The 22,960-nt window shown below is 45.9% G+C and overlaps 1 protein-coding gene across 3 annotated transcripts in view; it reads right to left on the bottom strand.

The window, feature by feature from the left end:
• Positions 1-1,009: 1,009 nt before the first annotated feature.
• LOC147115257 (prostaglandin reductase-3-like) overlaps positions 1,010-22,960 on the bottom strand; it is a 60,335-nt gene continuing 38,384 nt past the window's right edge. For 2 of the 3 annotated variants that reach the window (XM_085993650.1, XM_085993651.1), the window contains one exon: positions 1,010-2,428. In XM_085993650.1, coding sequence (XP_085849776.1) covers positions 1,504-2,428 — 925 coding nt within the window. In that variant the 3' untranslated portion in view covers positions 1,010-1,503. Of the gene's footprint in view, positions 2,429-18,578; positions 18,618-22,960 lie in introns of those variants that run through there. The other variant, XM_085993652.1, reaches the window with a different exon arrangement.

Raw genomic sequence — 22,960 nt, 5'->3', positions numbered from 1 at the left:
ATTAAAGCACGTTGTTGTATCACAAAAATGTCACTGCATCTTTTCAAATGACGTGATCGCGATGAATACTTATGTGTGGCTGTTCTTCCTCTCCAAGCGTAGCGGTAGTGCCCGTTTAAGTAAAATCGATGGCATTCTATTTTTTTTTGTGAAATAGATAAAGATGTAAAAGTGTAGCTAACCCAGAGACATATATTTTATTCAACAAACGGTATTCTGCATACTGAAACCCCATGATGGACTATTTAGTAGCTACGTTGCTTCAGACACCACACAGCAGAACATCGAAACGACTCCAGCTTCCATGTCGCACATATCTGCTTTGTATATCAGGCCCAAACAGTAACCCTCCTTTATAATAAGAGTACAAAGAGCATCACATCACGCTGCTCCTCTTCTCTATAACTCATTGGTGTCATGCTGGGTGCTGGCAGTAGCCTGTTGTGCTATTTGTCTCTAGCGCAGTTGTGACACTACAGCACAGTCCATAATTTGGCAGCTATTTACCGTGACATTTCCTTTCAGAGCAGCCATAACACTCACTAGAACCATTATTTGGTACAATTTACCATATAAATTGCTTTGTCGCGCATCAAAGTTAGCAGCTAGCTACACTAGCCTGCTCAATGAGAGAAATACGTCTTACCAATTTTAGTTAGCCTCTCTTTGGTAGGCGGACCCTTAAGTGGATCGACCCGCTAGGAATTAATTGATCATTAAAAATGTTGCTAGCTCATCATTTAATTATTTGATATTTCAGCCACCACCTTAATAGATTTTGGCCCAAATAATGTAGCATTGCATAGATTGTGCTTTACAAATAAAAATTATGAATTTAAATGTTCCCAACTTACATTGCCCATTGTGTATGCGCGCACAATATGTTTATGTACATATGAAGATATGACCCAGATGTACTGTGTGTATGGATATTTTCCTGCAGAAGAGTGTATGAAATCAGCAAAAATGGAGCTAATTTAAAAACACAACAGAGATTCACACACATAGCTTTTCCTTTTTGTCAAATTTCACTGTGATGTACTTCACTCTTTTATTCACATTATGCCGTCATAAATCCACTTTACCAAAACTGCATGAACACTTTCAATGCAATAACACAGCTGATTTATCGTCCCACTCTATCAGCGAGAACTGAGGTTCAAATTGAGCTGTTGCTGTGCATTATCAAATCTCAAAAAAAGGCCCTCTGTTGTACTTTCTGCAGGAGGTTTCATTAATTGTTGCTCTTCCATTTTTTTTTGTACAGGCAGACATGATTGAAATAATGGATGGATAACAGATGAATGTGTTTAAAGAATCCTTGAAAGTGTTATAAGCCAAGAGTTTATAATTTCTGAAGAGGCAGATGTTTAAACATCTACCATTTGCTGGATAAACCCCTGGCCCTGTAAGTGTATCCTTCCCGAACTATGAAAGGCCCTTTACGCTAATTAAGCCTCTGCCCCTATTTTTGGAATACACTACTCATACATTAACATATCATTACATGTTCGCGCTCACCGGCTGAGGTAACTCGACCACAATTTTTCCAATATTCTTTCCTAAGTAAAGGTAATCAACAGCACGGTAAATAGACTCCAACCCTATAAATCTGCCCTCGGGAGCCTGGTCTCCCTGATCGATCTCACACGCCAGTTCACCTTTCTCGTACATGTGCAACAAGCGCCTCACACTGGCTTGATAGTGCGAGTTGTAATGGGGCAGGAAGAACCCACGGACACTGGCGGACTTCTGGAGTAACTTTAGTGGCAGGTTGCCCACACTCGGGTCCCTCATTCCAAAGGAGCTTTGATAGGACGAGATTGAGCCAATGACAAGAAGGCGTCCCTTGACAGCCAGGTGGTTGACGGCCATTTTGAACATGTCCCCTCCCACCGATTCATAAACCACGTCCATCCCTTCTGGGTACTCCTTTCGAAGAACAGCGGCGGTGTCCTCGGATTTGTAGTTAATGGGACGGTCGCAGCCTATTGATTTCAGGAAGCGAACCTTCTCCTCCGAAGAGCAGGTGCCAATCACGTGGCAACCAGCTGCCTTGGCTAGTTGGACAGCAAACTGGCCAGTGCCGCCGGCAGCTGCTGTCACCAAAACCTTCTGGCCCTCGGAGAGTTCGCCAAGCTCCTGGAGGCTAATGCAAGCCGTTGCGCCACTGAGGGGTAGTGTAAGAAACTGGGGCTTGATGGATGGCACCGGGATTGCTCTCTTGGTCGGCACAATCATGTATTCAGCAAAAGCGCCTTCTTTCATATAGACCACAGGTTGGCCCACACAATAGTTGGCACTGACACTCGAACCCAGGGCTACCACTTCCCCGATCCCTTCAAAGCCAACGTCAAACGGAGGTTGAAGGGAAGCATCGTATCGGCCGGCAGTGTAGTTGATGTCCGATGCATTGATGCCAACAAATCTAGAACAAACAGAAAGATAAAACTATCAGTTATTTAAGATTTTCAATGAATACCATAAATTCTCTAAGTGCATATTAAAATTGGGGTAATTACAATTACACTTTGAACAATGGTTGTATACATGTGTATCTGTTATACTGTATTATAGTTTGAGTGCTAACTTATCATGTTATGTTACATTGGGTTACATGTTATGCTATTCTCCAATTCTGGCCTCTTGAGCATCCCCTATTTTTCATCGCTCCACCATTGGCGGCCGTGCCTTCAGCTGCCTAGGCCCTAAGCTCTGGAATTCCCTCCCTAAGCCTCTCCTCCTCTCCACCTCCTCTAAGTCTCTCCTTAAAATCCTACCTCTCTGGCCAAGTGTTTGGTCACCTGTCCTAATATTTTTTATGTGGCTCGGTTTCGCCTGATAACGCTTCTGTGAAGCGCCTTGGGACATGTTATTACGTTAAAGGCGCGATATAAATGCGAGCTGTTGTAGTAGTATACATTACGCTACGTTGTTACCACGAGATAAAATGGCATATTGGGGTGTAACATTGCATTATATGCATATATTTTTATTATATTAATATAATAGCAAAATACTGCGGATGCTGGAAATCTGAAATAACAACAGAAAATGCTGGAAATACTCAGCAGGCCAGGCAGCATCCGTGGAGAGAGAAACAGAGTCAACGGGCTGGATTTTCATTGAGGAGGTGGGTAGGAGGCGGGACTACAACTTTCGGGGTTGTCGTCCCGCCTCCATCGAGTTCTAGCCAACCCACGCGATTTTGACTTGCTTGACCTTGTTGAGCCCACCTAGCGGGCTCAGCAGGCCAATTAAGGGCCACCCGGCAACAGGTGACGTCACAGATTGACATTTCATCTGTCAAGACCTTTTGACAGATGAAATATCAGCGTTTCACAGCTGTTTGAAGCTGTCAAACACTGACAATCTGTACTCCAAGTTAATTCCTTCCTCTCAGGATGATTTAGAGATCTCTCTGGAACAGAAAGCTGAATGCTGCAATTTTTGACAGATCGCGGCCATTCTGCTTTCTGTGCCGGTGAGATGAGGGACTCCCGAGACCTGAAGGAAGGAAGGCTGTAAAGGTAAGTAAAGGTAAGTAAAGACTTCTTTAAACACTTTAAACACACCAAACACACTTACCTCTGCACTCATGCACCCATCACTCACCTGAACACTGGACATCTCGACCCCTCCAAGCCCTTCAGCCCGACTGTCCGCCTCGCTAACTTGGTGTGGTTTGGAGCTGTCGGGAATCCCACACTTCAGCTATGAAAATAGGGATTAGGCTAAAAACTGCCTGTTAACAGGCAGTTAATTGGCACTAATCCCCTTCCCGCCTCGGGGAGGCGGCTCCCAGTGCGGGTCGGGTACCCGCCTCCTTTGAAACTGGCATGGAGGCGGGTTGGGGGCAGGATGGGTTCGTGCCCCCCGATTTCGGGATTTTAACCCCCCACACACCTCCAATCCTGCCTCCACGGCCCAATGAAAATCCTGCCCAACGTTTCAGGTCTGGGACCCTTCATCAGAATGGTTCTGAAGAAGGGTCCCAGACCTGAAACGTTGGCTCTGTTTCTCTCTCCACGGATGGTGCCCTGGCCGGCTGCTGAGTATTTCCAGCGTTTTCTGTTGTTATTTTTATTTTTGTATTAAGTTACATTGACCTGGAAATTCATGGCCGCCACAAAAGCCGCCGGTCCCACCAGGGGTTAACGGCCGCCGAAAATGGTGGCACTGGCAGGACCGAAAAATTGGCACTGGGGACTAATTATCATTAGCCCAGCGCTTAACTCACGGTGGAACGCCGTCCTGGTGGCGTTTGTCTGGGCAGGAGGCTCCAATGTGGTGTGGCACAAGCGTTGTTGCAGCTAGAACAGACTCTCTGAAAGCGAGGCTGTGATTTCGGAAAGCATTTTTAAAGGGGCAATGCTTTCTGAAATTAAAAAAATTAAAATGCTGTAAAAATAGGCAGTTTGTAGCCCTTACAGCTCAACTGCCTTCCCACAAAAAAATTAACGTCAAAAAGAATTCCCGAATGGGAGTCTTTAGCTCTTAAAGCTGAATTCCCTTCCGCACCTAAAAAAAAAATGGGAAAATTGCCTCAGCGCTAACACAAATGGCTCAGCAAACCAGGGAAGGGGCACCCAGGGTCTTGCACGCAGCACGCCAGCTTTGTGCAGGGGGTCAACACTGCAAGAGTGGTCCTGTACCCACAGGGGCCAGGAGGCCCTACAGAAAGAATGATGTGGGACCACATCACCGAGGTCGTCACTGCCAGCAGTGTCGCCCCCACCACCTGGCTCCAGTGCCCAAAGATGCTTCATGACCTTAGACCAGTGGTCAAGGTCAGTGAATGCATCTTCAAAAGCCGTCCCCTACCAACTGCACCACTAGCCTCACACACTGCTCAATGCACAACTCCCTCCCCCCACTCCCCTCCATCACTTACCTACCAACAATCTGTACCTCCCATTCCTGGCTTCACCCCACCCCCTTGGAGAAGACGGTGCAGGCCATTCTTGGCAGGGGCGGGGCTGAAAGGATACAAGATGGGTATCCTCATACGTTATCCTCATTCTTGCAAGTCCCTCTTGCTTTCACACCCTCCCTTCAGTACAACTGCACCCTTGTGTCTTCTTCATTTCACACACCCAAGAAATGCAGCCTGCCCACCCAGTGGTTGAGAGAGAAGAAAAAGAAAAAGAAGAAACAACACTGTCACTTGATTTCACACTCCCAGCCACCAGCTCCTCAAGGTCGACCAGCAAGACCATTTGCAGTGTCCCCCACTGAAAGTCAGCTGCCTTCCACCAGCCATGCTGCATCCACTGGGGTAGCACCGTGTGACATCAGTAGGATAGACAAAGTCACACTCAGGACAGTCACTAAGGGAATGCATAAGGACGATGAGTTGATTTCTTGATGTCATATTGGATGGATAGATGTATAAAGTTGGATTGGAAAGTTTGCTTTGTGGTGGCTTTTATTTCAGCATTGTGGCCAAGAGGACGCTGTGATGGTTAGTAACAGAGGGAAGGTAAGGTGTGGGATGAATGTTGAAAAGGGAATTGGGGTTGTGGTCACTGGTACTGCAGGCGGATGATTCCATCCAGATCTCCCAGCCAGAAAGGGGCTGTCTGGGTTGCATCCTTCCTTCTGCATCTTCCTCTTCTGTGTCTTCCTCTTCCGCGTCTTCCTCTTCCCTCTACGAGCGGATGCTGTAAATCTGAAATAAAAGTGTAAAATGCTGAAAATATTCAGCAGGTCAGGCAGCATCTCGACCTGAGACGTGAACTCTGTTTCTCTTTCCATGGATGCTGCCTGATCTGCTGAGTATTTCAGCATTTTCTGTCTTCTCAAAGGCCTTCCTTTACCATCCAAGGCCTTGCAAGCATCCAGCAGCACTCCCTGCACTCCATGCACACTTACAAAACTTTTAACATCTATTGCAGCAAGCCACTACTTCAATAAAATTAAAAGAATCCAGTCCAAAAGCTTAAATGCAAACTTACCTGAAAGATGTGTGTGTCCCTTTAAGAGGTGCTGACAGCGCCTCTGTGAGTCTGCTGAATTTTCATGGTGAGCTTAGGACCCAGCGCTGAACTCAGCGCTGAGTTCGAAGTTTGCTGAGGTGATGTTAAGTCGGCGTGATGTCACCCTCTCTTAATTTACATCTCCTGGGCCAGCGCAGCTATCGGCAATTCTAAGGCCCTCACCAAAATGGCGGCTGCCAAGTCCTGTACCAGAGAAGGGTGTTAGAGTGGCGGCCGCCATTTTTAGACTGGATCGTGGCGAAAACTCGTGGTGGTAAGTGAGCCAATTTCTAGGCCATTGTCTATTACATTGTATTTTATTACATGCTTTATCCTATTAATTTCACTTTTATATTCCTTATTATAACGTGGTAAATATGAGATTAAGGTATGAGGTATGTATTAATGTGTATATAATCTATTAGCTACATAAATATATTATGCAGTGTCATATGTTACGTTACATTAGATTAAGTGCTATACCATGTAGTGCGACAGTGCATATTGTATTACACTGGGTTATGTTGTATATTATGGTCTGTATGATATTTATGCTATCCATTTACAACCTTGTTTTCGATTGACATCTTGACACTGATAGAACCATGGCTTACAGCCAGCAAGTCCTACACATTAACAGAAGCCTCCCCGCTTAGCTACACTTTCCACCACCTCTTCTCATAGCGGCCTTCATTGCCAAGTCACTCCTAAACCACCTCCCCTGACACTTTGTCCTAAATTGAGCACATCAGCCTCTTTCATCTCTCACACGCCTCATTTAAAATCCTTGTCGTTTACTGCCCACCAACTCCCTTTCCAAGATGTTCGCCCTTCTCTCCCCACCCCAACCTGCCTTAGACGCTGCACCTTGCAGCTCTTCATTCTTGGAGATTTCAATCTACACCTTAACTCCCTATATTCCTTCATTGCCCTTCTGTCCTTTCTCAACTCATCCTTCACACAAATTCCCCACCTCATGTGGCTTCTCTGCATCTGAAGTATTGATCTCCAATGAAGCAATCTCAGACCAGTTCTTCCTCTCCCTTACAACTCACGTCCCTCCACCCTCCTCTGATCCCACTATTCTCAACACCTGCCCATGGAAATAGACTCTGCCCAACTCCTTTACAACTTCACTCTTAAATTCTCAACTCCCTCACCTCATCAAGATTCCCCAGCCACTGTCAAGTTACTTGACTTCTCCCTTGTCTCTCCTGTTGACGTCCTTGTTCCCAGCTAATCAGTCACTGTCTCCCAGCCCTATACCCCGGTGCAGCCCATGTCCTTTCTTGCTACAGAGAGGCGCTATCTTGAATGTTCCTCAAGCAAACCTGGCTGGGCTATCAAGCACCAGATCTTGCTCAAACTCGTCAAGAATTACTGTGCTTCACTCTTCTCAGCTAAAACTGGCAACTAATCCAGGATCACCTTGAAGGACAAGGACAACCCTTTTTTTGCATGACCTCATTAAACTCTTCTCCACTGCCCCCTCTTCCTTCACCTCAAACACCGCGAGAAAAACACATGAATTTTTTTGCCTCCAAGATTGAGACAGTCTCCCCGGTTTCCTCTCTTTCTCTCACCCCCCAACCTCCTTCCAGTCTCCTAGCCTGAACCCCACCTTTTTTAAAATTAGTTCCTGGGATGTGGGCGTCGCTGGCAAGGCCGGCATTTATTGCAGCTTTTCTTCTATTCCCGCCCCACTGCTCTCCCCAGTGTCATCTCATCGATGGGACCCAACTTCTACTCCCTCAATTCCCTTCCCACTCTACTCCTGACCACTCAACTCGCTTTTCTGATTCGCATGCTAGTTGACTTCATCAACGAGATTCTCTTTCCTCGGGCACTGTCTCTCTCCCCTTCAAAACTGCCAACATCACCCAACTCCTCAAGAAACCCACCAATGACCCATTCATCCTCTCCAATTACTGTCTCATACGTAACATACCTTTCCTCTCTAAGGTCTTTGAACATATTATTGTCCCCACCTTGCTTTGAGTCCATCTCTCCCTAATTCTCTGTTTGAATCCTGCTAATCTGGTTTCTACCCTTTTCATATCACTTAAATATCCTAGCCAAAGTCATGAATGACATCCTCTGTGACTGTCACCAGGATGCATCATCTCCTCTTGCCCTCCTGTAATTTTACACAGCAGTTGGCCAAACTAACCCCCTCCATCGCCTCTCCTCTGTCCTCCAGCTCCATAGGAGTTCCCATGCATGGTTTCATTCCCACCGATCCAAATATAGTCAGTGTATCTCCAGTAATGGCTTCTCTTCCCTACCTTTCACCAGCACCTCTGGAGTTTCCCCAAGGATCTATCCTTGGCCTCCTCCCTTTCCTTATCTGAATTCTACCCCTTACCGATATCAACTGGAGGCAAGGCGTCAGCTTTACATGTGTACTGTCGACATCCAACTCTACCTCTCCACAATCTCTCTCAAAGCCTCGACTGCCTCTGTGCTGTCAGACTGCCTATCTGACATCAAGTCTTCGATGAGTCACAACTCTCTGCAGCTCAACATCAGCCATCGTTTTCAGCCCCCACCACGAATGCCAACTCTATTCCGCCCCCCAGGTCACTATCTCAGACTGAGCCAGACTGTTCACAACATTGCTGCCTGGTTTGGCCCTGGGCTGAGCTTTAGACCCCACATTTCCCCACCAAGACCACTTACTTTCATCTCCACAACACTGCCCGCCTCCATCCCATCTCCTCAGCCCATCTACTGCTGAAACCCTTGTACATACCTTCACCACCCCAGACTTGACTCCTCCAATGTTTTCCTTGCTGGCCTCCCGTTGTCCATGAACTCCAAGACACTGCTGCACGTATCCTATCCTACAGTAAGTCCTGCTCGCCAATCACTCTCATCCTTGTTGACGTACATTGGCTGTCCATCCCAAAAGATGTTAAATTTTAAATCCTTGCTCAACATCCTTAAATGCCTCCATGGGCTCACTTACCTTAGCTCTGCAATCACCTCCAGATCTAAATGTCCCTCTTGAACACTCTGTTCCTGTGACTCCGACCTTCTGAGCGTCCTCCCCCTCTCCCTTCACCCACCACCAGTGGCAAGCCTTTCGCTGCCTTGACCCTACTCTGGAACTTTCCATTTGAAGCCTCTTCGTCTTTGCTTCCACGTTTAAAAACCTGCTCACAAAAATCCCTTTGACTAAGCTTACACCTCCTAATTTTGCCCTGCCTGGCTCAGTGTTTATTTCATTACACAACAGCGACAACTTGTATTTATATAGCGCCTTTAATGTAGTAAAATGTCCCAAGGTGCTTCACAGGAGTGTATTCAGACAAAGTTTGACACCGAACCACATAAGGAGATATTGGGACAGGTGACCAAAAGCTTGGTGAAAGAGGTAAGTTTTAAGGTGCGTCTTAGAAACATAGAAAAATAGGAGTCGTCGGCCATTCGGCCCTTTGAGCCTGCTCCGCTATTCAATATGATCATGGTTGATCCTCTATCTCAATACCATATTCCCGTGCTCTCCCCATACCCCTTGATGCCTTTTGTGTCTAGAAATCTATCTATCTCCTTCTTAAATATATTCAGTAACTTGGCCGCTACAGCCTTCTGTGGTAGAGAATTCCACAGGTTCACCACCCTCTGTGAAGAAATTTCTCCTCATCTCAGTCCTAAATGTCCTACCCCATATCCTGAGACTGTGACCCCTCGTTCTAGACCCCCCAGCCAGAGGAAACATCCTTCCTGTATCCAGTCTGTCTAGCCCTGTCAGAATTTTATACGTTTCAATGAGATCCCCTCTCATTCTTCTAAACTCTAGTGAATACAGGCCTAGTTGACCCAATCTCTCCTCATACGACAGTCCTGCCATCCCAGGAATCAGTCTGGTGAACCTTCACTGCACTCCCTCCGTGGCTCTTAAAGGCGAGAGGTAGAGAGGCGGCGAGGTTTAAGGAGGGAATTCCAGAGCTTGGGGCCTCGGCAGCTGAAGGCACGGCCGCCAATGGTGGAACGATTAAAATCGGGGAAGTGCAAGACGCCAGAATTGGAGGAGCGCAGAGATCTCGGGAGGGTCATAGAGCTGGAGGAGGTTAGAGAGAGAGGGAGGGGCGAGGCTGTGGAAGGAATTGAAAACATGGATGAGAATTTTAAAACTGAGGCATTGACAGACCAGGAGACAATGTAGGTCAGCAAGCACAGGTCTGTGAAGCATCTTGGGACATTTTTTTACATTAATGTCACTATTTAAATGCAAATTATGAATGAGCTTATCTTATGTTACAGTGTATGTGGTTTTGAAAAAAAAATGAGGAATCTTTGTCTAGATTTCACTTTCTACTGCAAATGCAAAATTGAATTATATCACTGTCCAATTGTTTGCTTGTTCATTGTTTAGTGAATTTGTTTAATATTTAACATTTAAAATGAGGTCTGATGTGATGCTCTACTGCTCTTGAAGAGTGGAGGGAGAGCTTATACATTTCAGTGGGTCAAAAATAATAATTAGCAGACAGGGCTTGCTGTTCATTTCCTGGGCACATTACTAAATACTTACCTAGATCTCATGGCAAGGATAGACACTCTCAAGGGTATAAGAAATTGGAACTCACCGTGAGAATGATCTAAGCTATGAGAGCTGAAATAATGAAGAGAAACAAGGGTATAAAGACTTTAAAAATGTAAATTTGATGTTATTAAGTAAAGTCAAGCATTAAGGTAGACGTTAGGGTACAGATTACACTATATAAATGATGTCTTTTTTTGAGCAATATTATATGATGTGGTTTTGGGTTCAATAATAGATTATCCTTATCATAATTTACAAATTCCTTCATGGCCTTGCAGTACTCTACCTCTGCAACCTCTTCCAGCCCTACACGCCAGTCCGTGACCTTCAATAATCTGATTCTGGCCTCCTTTGCACTCATTCTTCCCTCCCTCCCTCCACTCCATCCATCTCTTCATTCCATCCCTCCCTCCCTCCTTTCATTCCATCCCTCCCTCCCTCCATCCCTCCCTCCACTCCTTCCATCCCTTCACTCCATCCCTCCCTCCCTCCACTCCACTCCCTCCAGTACCTCCCTCCTCTCACTCCATTCCCTTCAGTCACTCCCTCCCGCTATCCCTTCACTCCCTCCAGTACCTCCCTCCTCTCCCTCCACTCCCTCCTCCACTCCATCCCTCCCTCCACTCTCTCCCTCCATTCCACTCCCTCCATTCCACTCCCTCCCTCTACTCCGCTTCCTCCTTTCCTCCACTATCTCCCTCCACTCCACTCTCTCCCTACCTCACTTCCTCCTTCCACTCTCTCCCTACCTCACTTCCTCCCTCCACTCTCTGCCTCCTTCACTCCACTCCCTCCCTCCACTCCTTCTCTCCCTCATTCCACTCCATCCCTCCCTCCACTCTCTCCCTCCATTCCACTCTCTCCCTCCATTCCACTCCCTCCCTCCCTCTACTCCGCTTCCTCCTTTCCTCCACTATCTCCCTCCACTCCACTCTCTCCCTACCTCACTTCCTCCTTCCACTCTCTCCCTACCTCACTTCCTCCCTCCACTCTCTGCCTCCTTCACTCCACTCCCTCCCTCCACTCCTTCTCTCCCTCATTCCACTCCCTCCCTCCACACCCTCTGTAGCTCCCTACCTAAACCTCTCCGTGCTACTTCTCTCCTTTGCAAACCTTCTCTAAACTTACCTCATGGCCTATGCTATTGGTTAACTCTTACTACTGTTCAACATCAGTTTCTCCTCTCTCAAATGCCTTGGGATGTTTTCTACATTAAAGGTGCCATATAAATGCAAGTTGTTGTTATACATTGCCAAAAAACCAAGTTGAGAATTTATACTTTCAAATCCTTATCCCATAACAGTTACAAAAATTTTCAAAGATTGAATTAATAGCATAAAGGCAGACTGCAGTTCCTTGCCTCACTTCAATATTAATTTTATTGAAAAAACAATGTTCTCATGTTAATATCGTTCAAATAATCTTTGTGGTATGTTTTAATAAGCAGAGTATATGCAGGGCTGTTACTATCGATTATCGACGATTAACAACAGAATAATAAGTGGACACAGTCAAAAAGCATCAGTTGTAAATTGTGTTTTCTCATATACAGTTACACCAGGTTGGTTAATAAAGGGTTGTAGCGTCATTCTTCATCTGTTCTGACTATGCCGTTGTAGTTTTTACATGCTTAATTTGGTTATCAAATTATTAAACAAATAGACTGACTTACAAGAATCGTCCAAAAGCAGCCGATATCATTATGTAACTTTAAATCACAAAGAAAAGAGCTGGTCATTAAGGGCTCAGTGAATGTGGCTTCCGATGAAATCATCAGCCACCGTGGCTGATTTCTTGCCACGCTCCCAGAGTCCATTAAAATCAGCAACCATCGAGAGGAGTCCAAGCAAGTTCTTGCTGGTGTTCCCAACCTGTCCCCACAATCCGAAGCATATTCCCCACTGAACTGCACTGAGAATTTTTTTTTTTTCAACGGCTGAAATCTCGGGACTTTGAGGGATCTCTCTCTTTCTCTCCCGACAGCGGGCTGCGACGTTTAAGGAGGCGAATTCATACAAGACAAATACAGAGGAAGGCGGCCATGTGGCCCATTTTAGCTCTCCCATCGAGAAAGATACTGCATTCCCCCATCTCTGCCGTGCGCCATCCAATTGTTTCTTAAATAATTCCAGGTTGTTTGCCTCCACTACTCTATCTGGTAGTCCATTCCATGTGTTAATCACTCGTTATATGAAGAAGGACTTCCTGATAATATTTGCCTTTTGCAACTTTGAATTTGTGTTCCCTCATCCTACCTCTTTGATCAAGCCTTTTGGTCACCTAACCTAATATCTCCCGATGTGACTCAGTACCAAACTTTCTCTGATAACGCTCCTGTGACATTTTACTGCATTAAAGGCACTATATAAATGCAAGTTATTGTTGTGTTCGCGTAATTTCGTTCAGAGTAATTTCCCGGCTCTACCTTTTCCATACTGCGTGCCATCTTACAAACCTCCTCACTTGCCGCCGTTCAAAGATGAAAAAGGCCTAAGTTTCTTCAGTCGTTTCTCCTACCTGAGGCCTCAAGACTCTTCTCTCAACTGCCTCCTGCACTTGCATATCTCCCGTTGCGCCTTGGTGATCAAAACTGGATACAGCACTCGAGAGGTACCCCTGACGAGAGCACTCCACAGCGTGAGCATGACCCCCCCTCAGCCTTGGACTTTCGGATATATAGTTCAGCATTCTCTTTGGTTCATCGATTGCTGTTTTGCAGTGGTTGGACATACAGGAAACTTTGGTTTATCCGGAGGTTGTATGTCCGGAAACCTCGATCTAACGGCAGAAATCAGCAGCCATTTTGTTAGGTTTTTTTTCTTCCCCTAGCATTTTTTTTTTACTTCCCCTAGCATTTTTTTTAAACAGTCAGGCTGTGGAAAGCGTCTCTGTAGCTTAGCAACAGCTTCAGAGACGCTTCCAAGGTACGGGCCGAGTGTTTACAAGCTGTTGCTAAGCAACAGTGTTGTCAGATACCGAGATGAAAACCTCCGTATCCTTCAACATTAGCGCTGGTCTATCCGGAAGTTTTGATCTAACGGCACCAGCTCGGTCCCGTCGGTGCCGGATATCGCGAAGTTTCCTGTATTGAGGTTCAAGTCTCCTAGGACTATTGGATCCTTAGCTACTTCAGCGCAATTCACGGCTTATGTGGGCGCTGCCTATTTTTCTTTCTATGTGCAATACTTTGCACTTGTCCGTGTTAAATTTCATCTGCCATTGTTCCACACATTTGCATATTATGTCCAATTGTCACACCCAGTCTGGTATCATCGGCAGTGCGAGTGGAAAAGTAAAGGATATAGGATAGCAAAATACTGCAGATGCTGGAAATCCGAAATAACAACAGAAAATGCTGGAAAAATTCAGCAGGCCAGGCAACATCCGTGGAGAGAGAAATAGAGTCAACGTTTCGGGTCAAGACAAAGGGTTTCGATCTGAAACGTTGACTCTATTTCTCTCTCCACGGATGTTGCCTGGCCTGCTGAGTTTTTCCAGCATTTTCTGTTGTTATAAAGGATATAGGATTTGCACAAACTAAAAATAGGAGGGAAGAAACACCTAAGGAGGAAGAACGTGAGGAGATTTTTTTTAAGAAAGGAAGAGAGAACAGAAGGAGTGAGAAAAATAGACACAGAGGAAGATAACGAGCTAAGATGAAATAAACAGGAAGTTCTACAAAATAAATTACCTGATGCACTGGTAAAATTAATGAGGCTCCTGTTGGTTTATCTTTGCACTTCACCCATGCAAATCTACACTTTAAATTTCAGCTCTTGTCCAACAGGAATACTCTTCACTAAAACCTCCTACACCTTCTGAAGGTTGAGAAACTAAATGGGGAAGCATATCGGGGGAGGTGGGAAAAATTCTGCCCTGACCAGCCTCTGAAACCCTTGTCACCTGCGACGGCAGCTCAGCGGACTCTGCCTCTCCTCTAGAATGTGCTGTGATCCAGAGGGAGCTATCAGACTATCAGAAAGCTGCATAAATCAAAAAGCAGATGAGGCATATGGCCTTGTTTCGACAGAAACTGACAGAAAACAGAAACAGGATTGCAGAGTTGGAGGAGTGGCTGTCTGGCATGGAAAACTGATTAACTGCCTTGAAGGGAAATTGATGCGCTGAAAAAGGGAGAAGGCAGCAGCGGTTTGATAACAAAATAGATGATTTGGAGAATTATTCTGGCAGGAGCGATTTCCTTTTAATAGGCATGCCAGAGCGGGCAGAATACTATGGCCTGTCTCCAGGATATCCTAACTGGGCTTCTGGGATTGCTTGAATCTCCAAAAACTGGAATCCGGGTGGGGTACCATGCTCAATGCAGTCACGGACATGATCCACACGACATGCAACGTGATATCATCTTAAAGGCAGCAGCACAGAAAGTTTTTTAAAAAAAAAGAAAGACTTAAGCTTTGGTCAAATGTCTGTCAGCGGTAGTGTGATGTTGGAATGCCTATGTTTAATGGGAATGGAAATGTAATGTTTTGAATGTCTTTGCAAAATGGCACTATGATTTTAGAGTATCTATCAAGTACTGTGTGATGTCAGTCTGTCACTGTCTATGGCACTGCGTGCATCTATAGCAGTGTGAGATCGGAGTGCGTGCCCACGGCAGTGTGAGGTGGAATTAGGCCCAACTGCCAGTATTTATGGTCCACACCAGCCTCCTCCCACCCCTCTTCATCTCACCCTATCAGCATATCCGTCTATTCCTTTCTCCCTCATGTACTTCTCAAGCTTCCCCTTAACTTACCGTTTGTTGTCCGCCATCACCAATTTTTGGGTGGATCTCAATCTAGGTGGCCAGATGTTACCGGAGGGAGCCGCATGAATACACAGGAACAGGAGAAGGCCATTCGACCTCACGAGCCTGTTCCATCATTCAATTAGATCAATGGCTGATCTATATCTCAACTCCATCTACCTGCCTTGGTTCCATAACCCTTAATACCCTCGTCTAACAAAAATTTTATCAATCTCAGTTTTGAAATTTTCAATTGACCCCCTCCCCCCCCACCAGCCTCAACAGCTTTTTGGGGGAGACAGTTCCAGATTTCCACCACCCTTTGTGTGAAGAACCGCTTCCTGACATCACCCCGAACGGCCTAGCTCTAATTTTAAGGTTACGCCCCCCTTGTTCTGGACTCCCTCCCACCAGAGGAAATAGTTTCACTCTATCTACCCTATCAAATCCTTTAATCACATTAAACACCTCAATTAGATCACCCCTTAATCTTCTATACTTGAGGAATACAAAGCCTAGTCAATGCAACCTGTCCTCGTAATTTAACCCTCTTAGGCCCGGGTCAGATGACATTAGGGTTGCCAACTCTAGTTGGACATATTCCTGGAGGTTTTATCACATCACTTCCTGTCTCCAAGTGCCCCGCCCCGCCCCACCCCCCCACACATCCATCTTTGTGGCAACCCATCTTCCCACAGCCAATCAGAAACAGCACAGGCTCTTAATCACCTGATTGGATGATGCCTAAGTGTCAGTCAAACAGCCTTGTTATCCTGTCTCCAATATTTTTATAACTAATAAAGCCTTCAAATAAAATGAAAAAAAAAACACGCACAATTTTCTTTACTGCCCATTATGATTTTTCTCCAGGCTTTTGCTCGGAGCAGTGTCCTGTCTTTAATTCCTACAGACTCCAGGACAACCCTGGAGGGTTGGTAATGTTAGATGACATACTTACGATCTGTGATGCTGTTTCCACCCTGCCCTCCTTGCTACCCCCCAGTTCCTGATCTCGCCCACAAACCACAGGTGGTAGAAACTGGAAGGCAGCCATTTTGAGTGTTCTTTAAAGGGCTCCTCCACAGCCGTCAGGGACAGCTGGAAGCAGGAGTGACGCTCATCTTTTACTGGCAGTCGCTTACGGGTTTTGAGCCTTAAAAGCTTCCAGTATTCAATCTCGTTGCTACTGTAGGGGCTGTGGAATGTTTATCCTACCGTGATAAGCCACTGCTTCCTTCTCAGTCATGATGCTTGCATCCCCTACCCTTTGAAGTGCCACAGCAGGCCCATCAAAACTGGACGTCCAGCTAGATTTCCCGTCACCTAGATTGGCGAGCTGCCTTTAAGCAGTGCGTTTCCCGCTGGCAGCTCACTGCCGTGTCCATTTAAATGAGACCGGGCACCACTCACAAACACAGTACGGGGCCCAAGGTCGTCTCCTTCGGACAGGCAGAACACATGCCTCTGCTTCCCTTCCCGCCCAGATGAAAGCTGTGTGAAAATGGCACTCTAACTTCTGGGAACTGTCCCCCACCATGAACGTATGTACAATAAATTATATCATTTTATGCTATGAAGGATTTTGATAGAGTAGATAAGGAGTAACTGTTTCCACTGGCAGGAGGGTCGGTAACCAGAGGCCACAGATTTAAGGTAATTCGCCCAAAAAAAGAGGGGAGATGAGGAGAATTTTTTTTTTTTTTACGCAGCGAGTTGTTATGATCAGGAACGCACTGCCTGAAAGGGCGGTGGTAACAGATTCAATAGTAAATTTCAAAAGGGAATTGGATATATACTTGAAAAGGAAAAATTTGCAGGGCTATGGGGAAAGAGCCGGGGAGTGGGACTAATTGGAGAGCTCTTTCAAAGCGCTGGCACAGGCACGATGGGCCGAATGGCCTCCTCCTGTACTGTATGATTCTGTAAAATCTGTGTCACTGTCAAGGTATGCGTTATGTTGTGGATGACTCAATGAAAGGCGATAATTACCTCCTGAAAGATGAATCCCCAAATTAGGCATGAATCCAATAGACACCCAGAAACACTAACATCAATATACTGCAGTTCTGATGTGATGCATCCAGTCACTCTCCCTGTTTAGCCTGGAGGAATACTTCACCCTCTCTGCTCACCAACAGGCAGCACTGATGGATACAGAGTCCAACACTTGCATCACATCATGGGTACGTGGACATTAACCCAGAGGCCTAAACTAATAATCTAGAGAACGAGAGTTCAAATCCCACCATAGGCAGTTTGAGAATTTGAATTCAGTTTCTTTTAAAGCTGGAGATAGTAAAAGAGACCGTGAAGCTGTCAAGATTGACGTACAAACCCAACTGGTTCATTGACGTCTTTTAGGGAAGTTAAACCTGTCGTCCGTACCCCGGTCTGGTCTATATGTGACTCCAGTCCCACACCCAGGTGGTCGACTCTTAACTTCCTGGAATCGGGGCCTAGCGAGCCACTCACTTGTATCCCAGGCAACTAGGAATGGCAATAAATGATGTGGGTCTACTCATTTTAGCCGCACATTTTGTGAACACAGTTGTAAGCATTGATTATTTAGTTAAAATATTTTATTTGTTTTACTGATGGAAGCTAAACTTTCCTGGTCATGTTTTGATTTTGACCCCAAAAAGCAAATATTTGCTTGCAATTGGTTGCAACAAAATCTTTCAGCTCAATTTAGGAAAAGAATAATTTTTGAAAACCAGAAGGCCTATCGATATTATGCTGCCTTGTGTTAGTGTATGGTATATTGCCACATCACATTATGCTTGTGCTTTATTCTGTATTTTTGTTTTGTATCGTACGTTGTACTGTGCTCGCTGACCTACATTAGTTCCCGGTCCGGCAACACCTCGATTTTAAAATTCTCATCCTTGTTTTCAAATTCCTCCATGGCCTCCCTATCTCTGTAACTTCCGCCAGCCCTACAACCCTTTGAAATCTCTGCGCTCCTCCTTTATTCTGGCCTCTTGAGCATCCCCGAGCTCCGTCGCTCCACCAATGGTGGCCGTGCTTTCAGCTGCCTAGGCCCCAAGCTCTGGAATTCCCTCCCTAAACCTCTCCGCCTCTCTCCCCTCCTTTAAGACGCTCCTTAAACCTACCTCTTTGACCAAGCATCTGCCCTACTATCTCCTTATGTGGCTCGGTGTCAAATTTTGTCTGATAATCACTCCTGTGAAGCACCTTGGGATGTTTTACTACATTAAAGGCGCTATATAAATACCAAGTTGTTGTTACACTGGTGTTCCATATGTTGCGCCTTACCTATGTAGCATGTTATTTTACTTACCTGCAGTATAGACTTCATACGGGTTACATAAATGTTATACTTTCACAGTCTAAGGTAGTTGTGCAGCATCACAATGCCTGACCAACACCGCTGCATTTGCAAAACATTCTGAAATTTCCTGAGAAAAGGAAGAAATAAGCACTATAAATTTATCAATTAGTTTCCCTGTTCGGGTACAGGGAATGATGCATCTTGTGCAGTGAAATCTGATTTTAATCTCACTTGTGATAAAGACCTTATGAATATCTGCAATTGGGATAAAGTACATGTCGCACTCTTGTAGTAAAATATCTTACATAAGTTTAAACTGTGTGGTTGTGTAAAATCTCAGCTGTAACAGTAATCCTAGTCAAACTCCATGAGGCCGTACAGTATTTGGGGACTTTTATTCAGAGGCAGCCATGTATTATCACTGAATAAAAGATTAAGGTGTCTGCTAGTTTCTCTGAAGAGGGTAGAGGAAAGCAAGGCACGATTCCATAGTGTGTTTTACAACACATCACATCAACATTATTTCTTATTTAATGTCTCATTAATTGGCCCGCAATTTCCGATAGGAGGCTTCCTGCGTGCGGAGGCCTCCTATCGTAAAAAAATCTACGCACTTACCTGAGGGCTCCTGAGGTCCGGACACTTCCGATCCAGGGCCTGTCCACAGTCAAAATGCGCAGGGCCCTCGTATCCCAGGGGCGCAGGCGGTTCGCAAACATCTCTGGGATCACGTGGGCCAGGCCAGCCAATAGGAGAAGGGAATCTCCCTTCATACTTTTGACAGACAGACCCGTCAAAAGTATGAATGGAGATCACCCCAAAAACACTGTAAAACTTTAAATAAATTTTTAAAATCCATCACGTTTTTAAAATGAGTTAAAATTACAATAAATTAAATATTTTAAACAAAAATTAAATTTTTTGAAAAAAATAATTTTTTTTACAGGGCTAAAAATCAACTTACCTTTTTTTTTTAAAGTATTTTAAAATTATAAATGAGTGAAAAAAATTTGTTTTTTTTCATTTTTTTTCAACTCTTATGCTGGTAAAACAGGTCTTACGTCTGCTTTTACCAGGCATAAGATTTCTAAGGGTTTTCAGCGGGCGGAGGTTCTGCAAAAAGCGGAACTCCCCCCCGCAGAGGCCCTTCTCCAGGGCAGGCGTCCGATCTGTCAAGAGCATTCTTGACAGATCGGAAATGCTGGTTTTCAGCGCATGCGCTTCACATGGCTGAACCCGGCATTTCCGATGTCCCTACGGGTGTGTACACAGCCCGCACACACCCGCAGGCACCGGAAAATACGGGCCAATATTTCATGTATTTATTATGCTTAGAACTCCAGACTTCCTTATGCTGTATTTTAATAGTTTATTGATGCAAATGACATTGTGAACATTCATGCTTACGTGAAATTTGTCCTCGAACTAGGAAGGTTTGCTTTTAGACTGTCTCAATCCGGGTCGTGGAGGGGGTTAGAGTTCAAATGAAATACAAGTGAAAATATTCAACCTTTCCCACATAAAAGTTCAAATCGTTCAAAGAAGAGATTCCTCAGCTTGCATAATCTGAATATTAAACAGCTTCCGCCAATAGTTCTGCTCTTAAAAAGAACAGGCCTTTGCACAAATGCACCGGTGTTAATCAGGCATTGTGATGTTGCTCAACTACTTTAGACTGTGTTATGTTACTTAGTTAAGGCAAAAATATGAACAAAATGACTGAAGTACATTTACCTTAATCTTACTGTGTCTTTTACACACAAACTTCCACTGCCTAGTAACCCTAGATGTCCAATTTACACATGAAATTATCAAGGGATGTCCTGCAGACACAAACATCAGGAAATGGTGCAGATATTATTTTTTTCTCCATCTTATGTTGCCACTTAGGTTCCGATGAGCCTTTGTGCCAATAGGTCTAATTTTTGCCCCCATCCCACACCATTACCCCCACCAATGTGTTCCGACCAACGTTTTAATATTTGGATGAAGCTTCTCCCTATATCTGTTGTGTGCCAGAAACAGGCATGCTATACAAAGCAGATTAAAATTTGGCCACTTCTCTGATCATATCTGCCCAAATTACACCCATATATTTGGTGGATTGAGGGTAGGGTCTCCTGATAATAACATCAGAGTTACTAGCTTGGAAGGTTTGCTGATACTGAGGGCTCGATTTTGCCAGTGTGGGCGGGCTGGGGCATGTCAGGTGGCATTCGTGTCAGGACCCTGACTCTGAAGTGAAGTGGGGGAAAAGTGCGATTTTCCCCTAATTGGGCAATTGATTTCCAGCGTTTGGGAACCCCTGGCCCAATGAGTCTTTTCATACAGAAAGTCGCCTCCGATGACGTCATCAATGCTGCTGGATTTAAGGCCTGCAAGCAGCCTTGCTTCTTCTGGAGACTGCAAACTTTATAGTGATTGTAGTAAGGAATTCATTGATCGACTATGTCCACCAGCAGGCAAAAGTGTGCTCCATGCTTCGATGGGCCCTCCCTCCAAGCTCTGGTGGAGGGAGCAAGATCCAATAAGGAGGTGCTCTTCCCTTCCTCGGGGAGAAAAAAGCCACCACAACAAACTAAAGCTGTGTGGCTGCAAGTGGCCCAGGAGGTCAACTCCATACCGATGAGCCGCAGAACCTGGCTGCAATGCAGGAAGAGGTTTCATGACCTTCTCTGCACAGGAAAAGTGAGAATGACTTTCCCATCACCCTCAATCTGATCCCCATTGCCTCTCCTCACCAGCACTCTGCTTTGCCAACCTCATCCTCCACATCCCACTTGACACTTACATCCCTGCAACCTTACCCATTCCCTCTCTCTCTATGGTCACATTCACTTAACTATTCGACCATGTAGCCCGCACACTCCCTATTACTGTGATGCAACAACAACTTATAACACACGGAGGGCCCTTGTCTCCTTCTAAGCATCTATGCTATGCATTCTCTGCACTCACTCCTTCATTCTCACTCAAACTCCACTTGTGTCCCTCATTGCAGGAAAAGAGAGCCCAGAATAAAAGGGAAAGAGTCATGACAGGAGGGCCACCCTCAGTAGCCCTGCTCACTGCTTGGGAGGAGGCGGCCCTGGAAATCGCCAGGATCGAGGAGGATCCCCAAGTGGGGGACGGACAGTCGGGCGCATCACAGCAAGCTGGTAACAGAATAGTTTGGCAACTCTCTCATTGACATTGCATGCGTCACTGATAATGAATCTGATGCTCTAACAGATTGACTTATGATCATCTGCACTATTCAATGTGCATGTAACCTTGACCTCACATCTCTAACTCCTTTACTCCCCCACAGGACCATTGAGAGCCCCCATCCCCACTGTCCAGGAGGAACAGCCTGAGCCTCCAGACTCCTCAGACCAAACTGCAACCTCTGAGGGCGCAGCGTCCGCAGAATTCAGCGCACCCAGCACCAGCGCAGACACTCACACCTTGGTGGGACCTTCGCCACATAGAGTAGTGTTGGCACCTGGTGTATCACAGCTCACAAGTGAGCATCAGCAGATGGTGGAGACAGGGACAGCAGTGGAGAGTCCTCGTCGGAGGGTGCAGGGCTCTGCCAGCTCGGCTCAGCTGCATGTCGACCCTGTGCCTCTGGGTCCATCCAGAAGGAGAGCGGTGCTGGAACTCCAGGAACAGGTGCAGGAGTCTCTGGCAGGTTTTGTCTCCAGGGTCGCTGCGAGTGTGGAGCGAATGGAGGAGTCCATCGCGAACATGAGCAGAGTCTTTGTGGAGGCATTGGCGCATGAACACATCACCGCGGAAAGGATGGCAACCTCTGTGGAAAGGATGGCTAACTCCGTGGTAAGGCTGGCTACCATAGAGGAGAGGATGGCTACGGTAGAGGAGAGGATGGCTACGTCCATGGAGGAGCTTAGTCGCCAGGGTATGGAAAACATGGTCATTGTTCAGAATAGAATGACATCTCTTGAGGAGCGATGGTCAGCTATTGAGCATAGAAACCAGACCTTCATTGAAGTCCTCTGGAGTAGGACTTCCAGTGCAGAAACGGGTCTTCATGATCCCCCTAAATTGCAGCAAGGTGCTGTCAAGCCACCTGCTAGCTCTGAAGTGGGCTGACCCATGAGAGGGATGTTGGTGGCAGACAACAAGGAAGTGGAGGCTCCTCTCCAAGCGCTCACATGACCATGCCACAGCAAAGCCCTCAGTCAGAGCCCCACCAGCGTCCTCACCCAACTGAGATGGGCGTCTCAGCCCCTGCACAGCCGCAGGAGCAGCAGACTGTTGCCGAGCCCTTACAGGCTCGCATCCCCAGAGGACGCCCGGCAAAGGCATCGAGACAGGAGCAGCAAGAGAGTGAGCAAGGGGCCTCCACATCTGCTGAAGCCACAGGGGAAGCACCACGTAGGAGCACG

The sequence above is a fragment of the Somniosus microcephalus genome, chromosome 7, assembly GCF_052327205.1.
Source record: "Somniosus microcephalus isolate GS21.2 chromosome 7, FLI_Smic_1.0, whole genome shotgun sequence".
Classification (NCBI taxonomy): domain Eukaryota; kingdom Metazoa; phylum Chordata; class Chondrichthyes; order Squaliformes; family Somniosidae; genus Somniosus; species Somniosus microcephalus.
The sequence above is the reverse complement of the archived record's forward strand: the minus strand, read 5'-3'. Positions and strand labels throughout refer to the sequence as shown.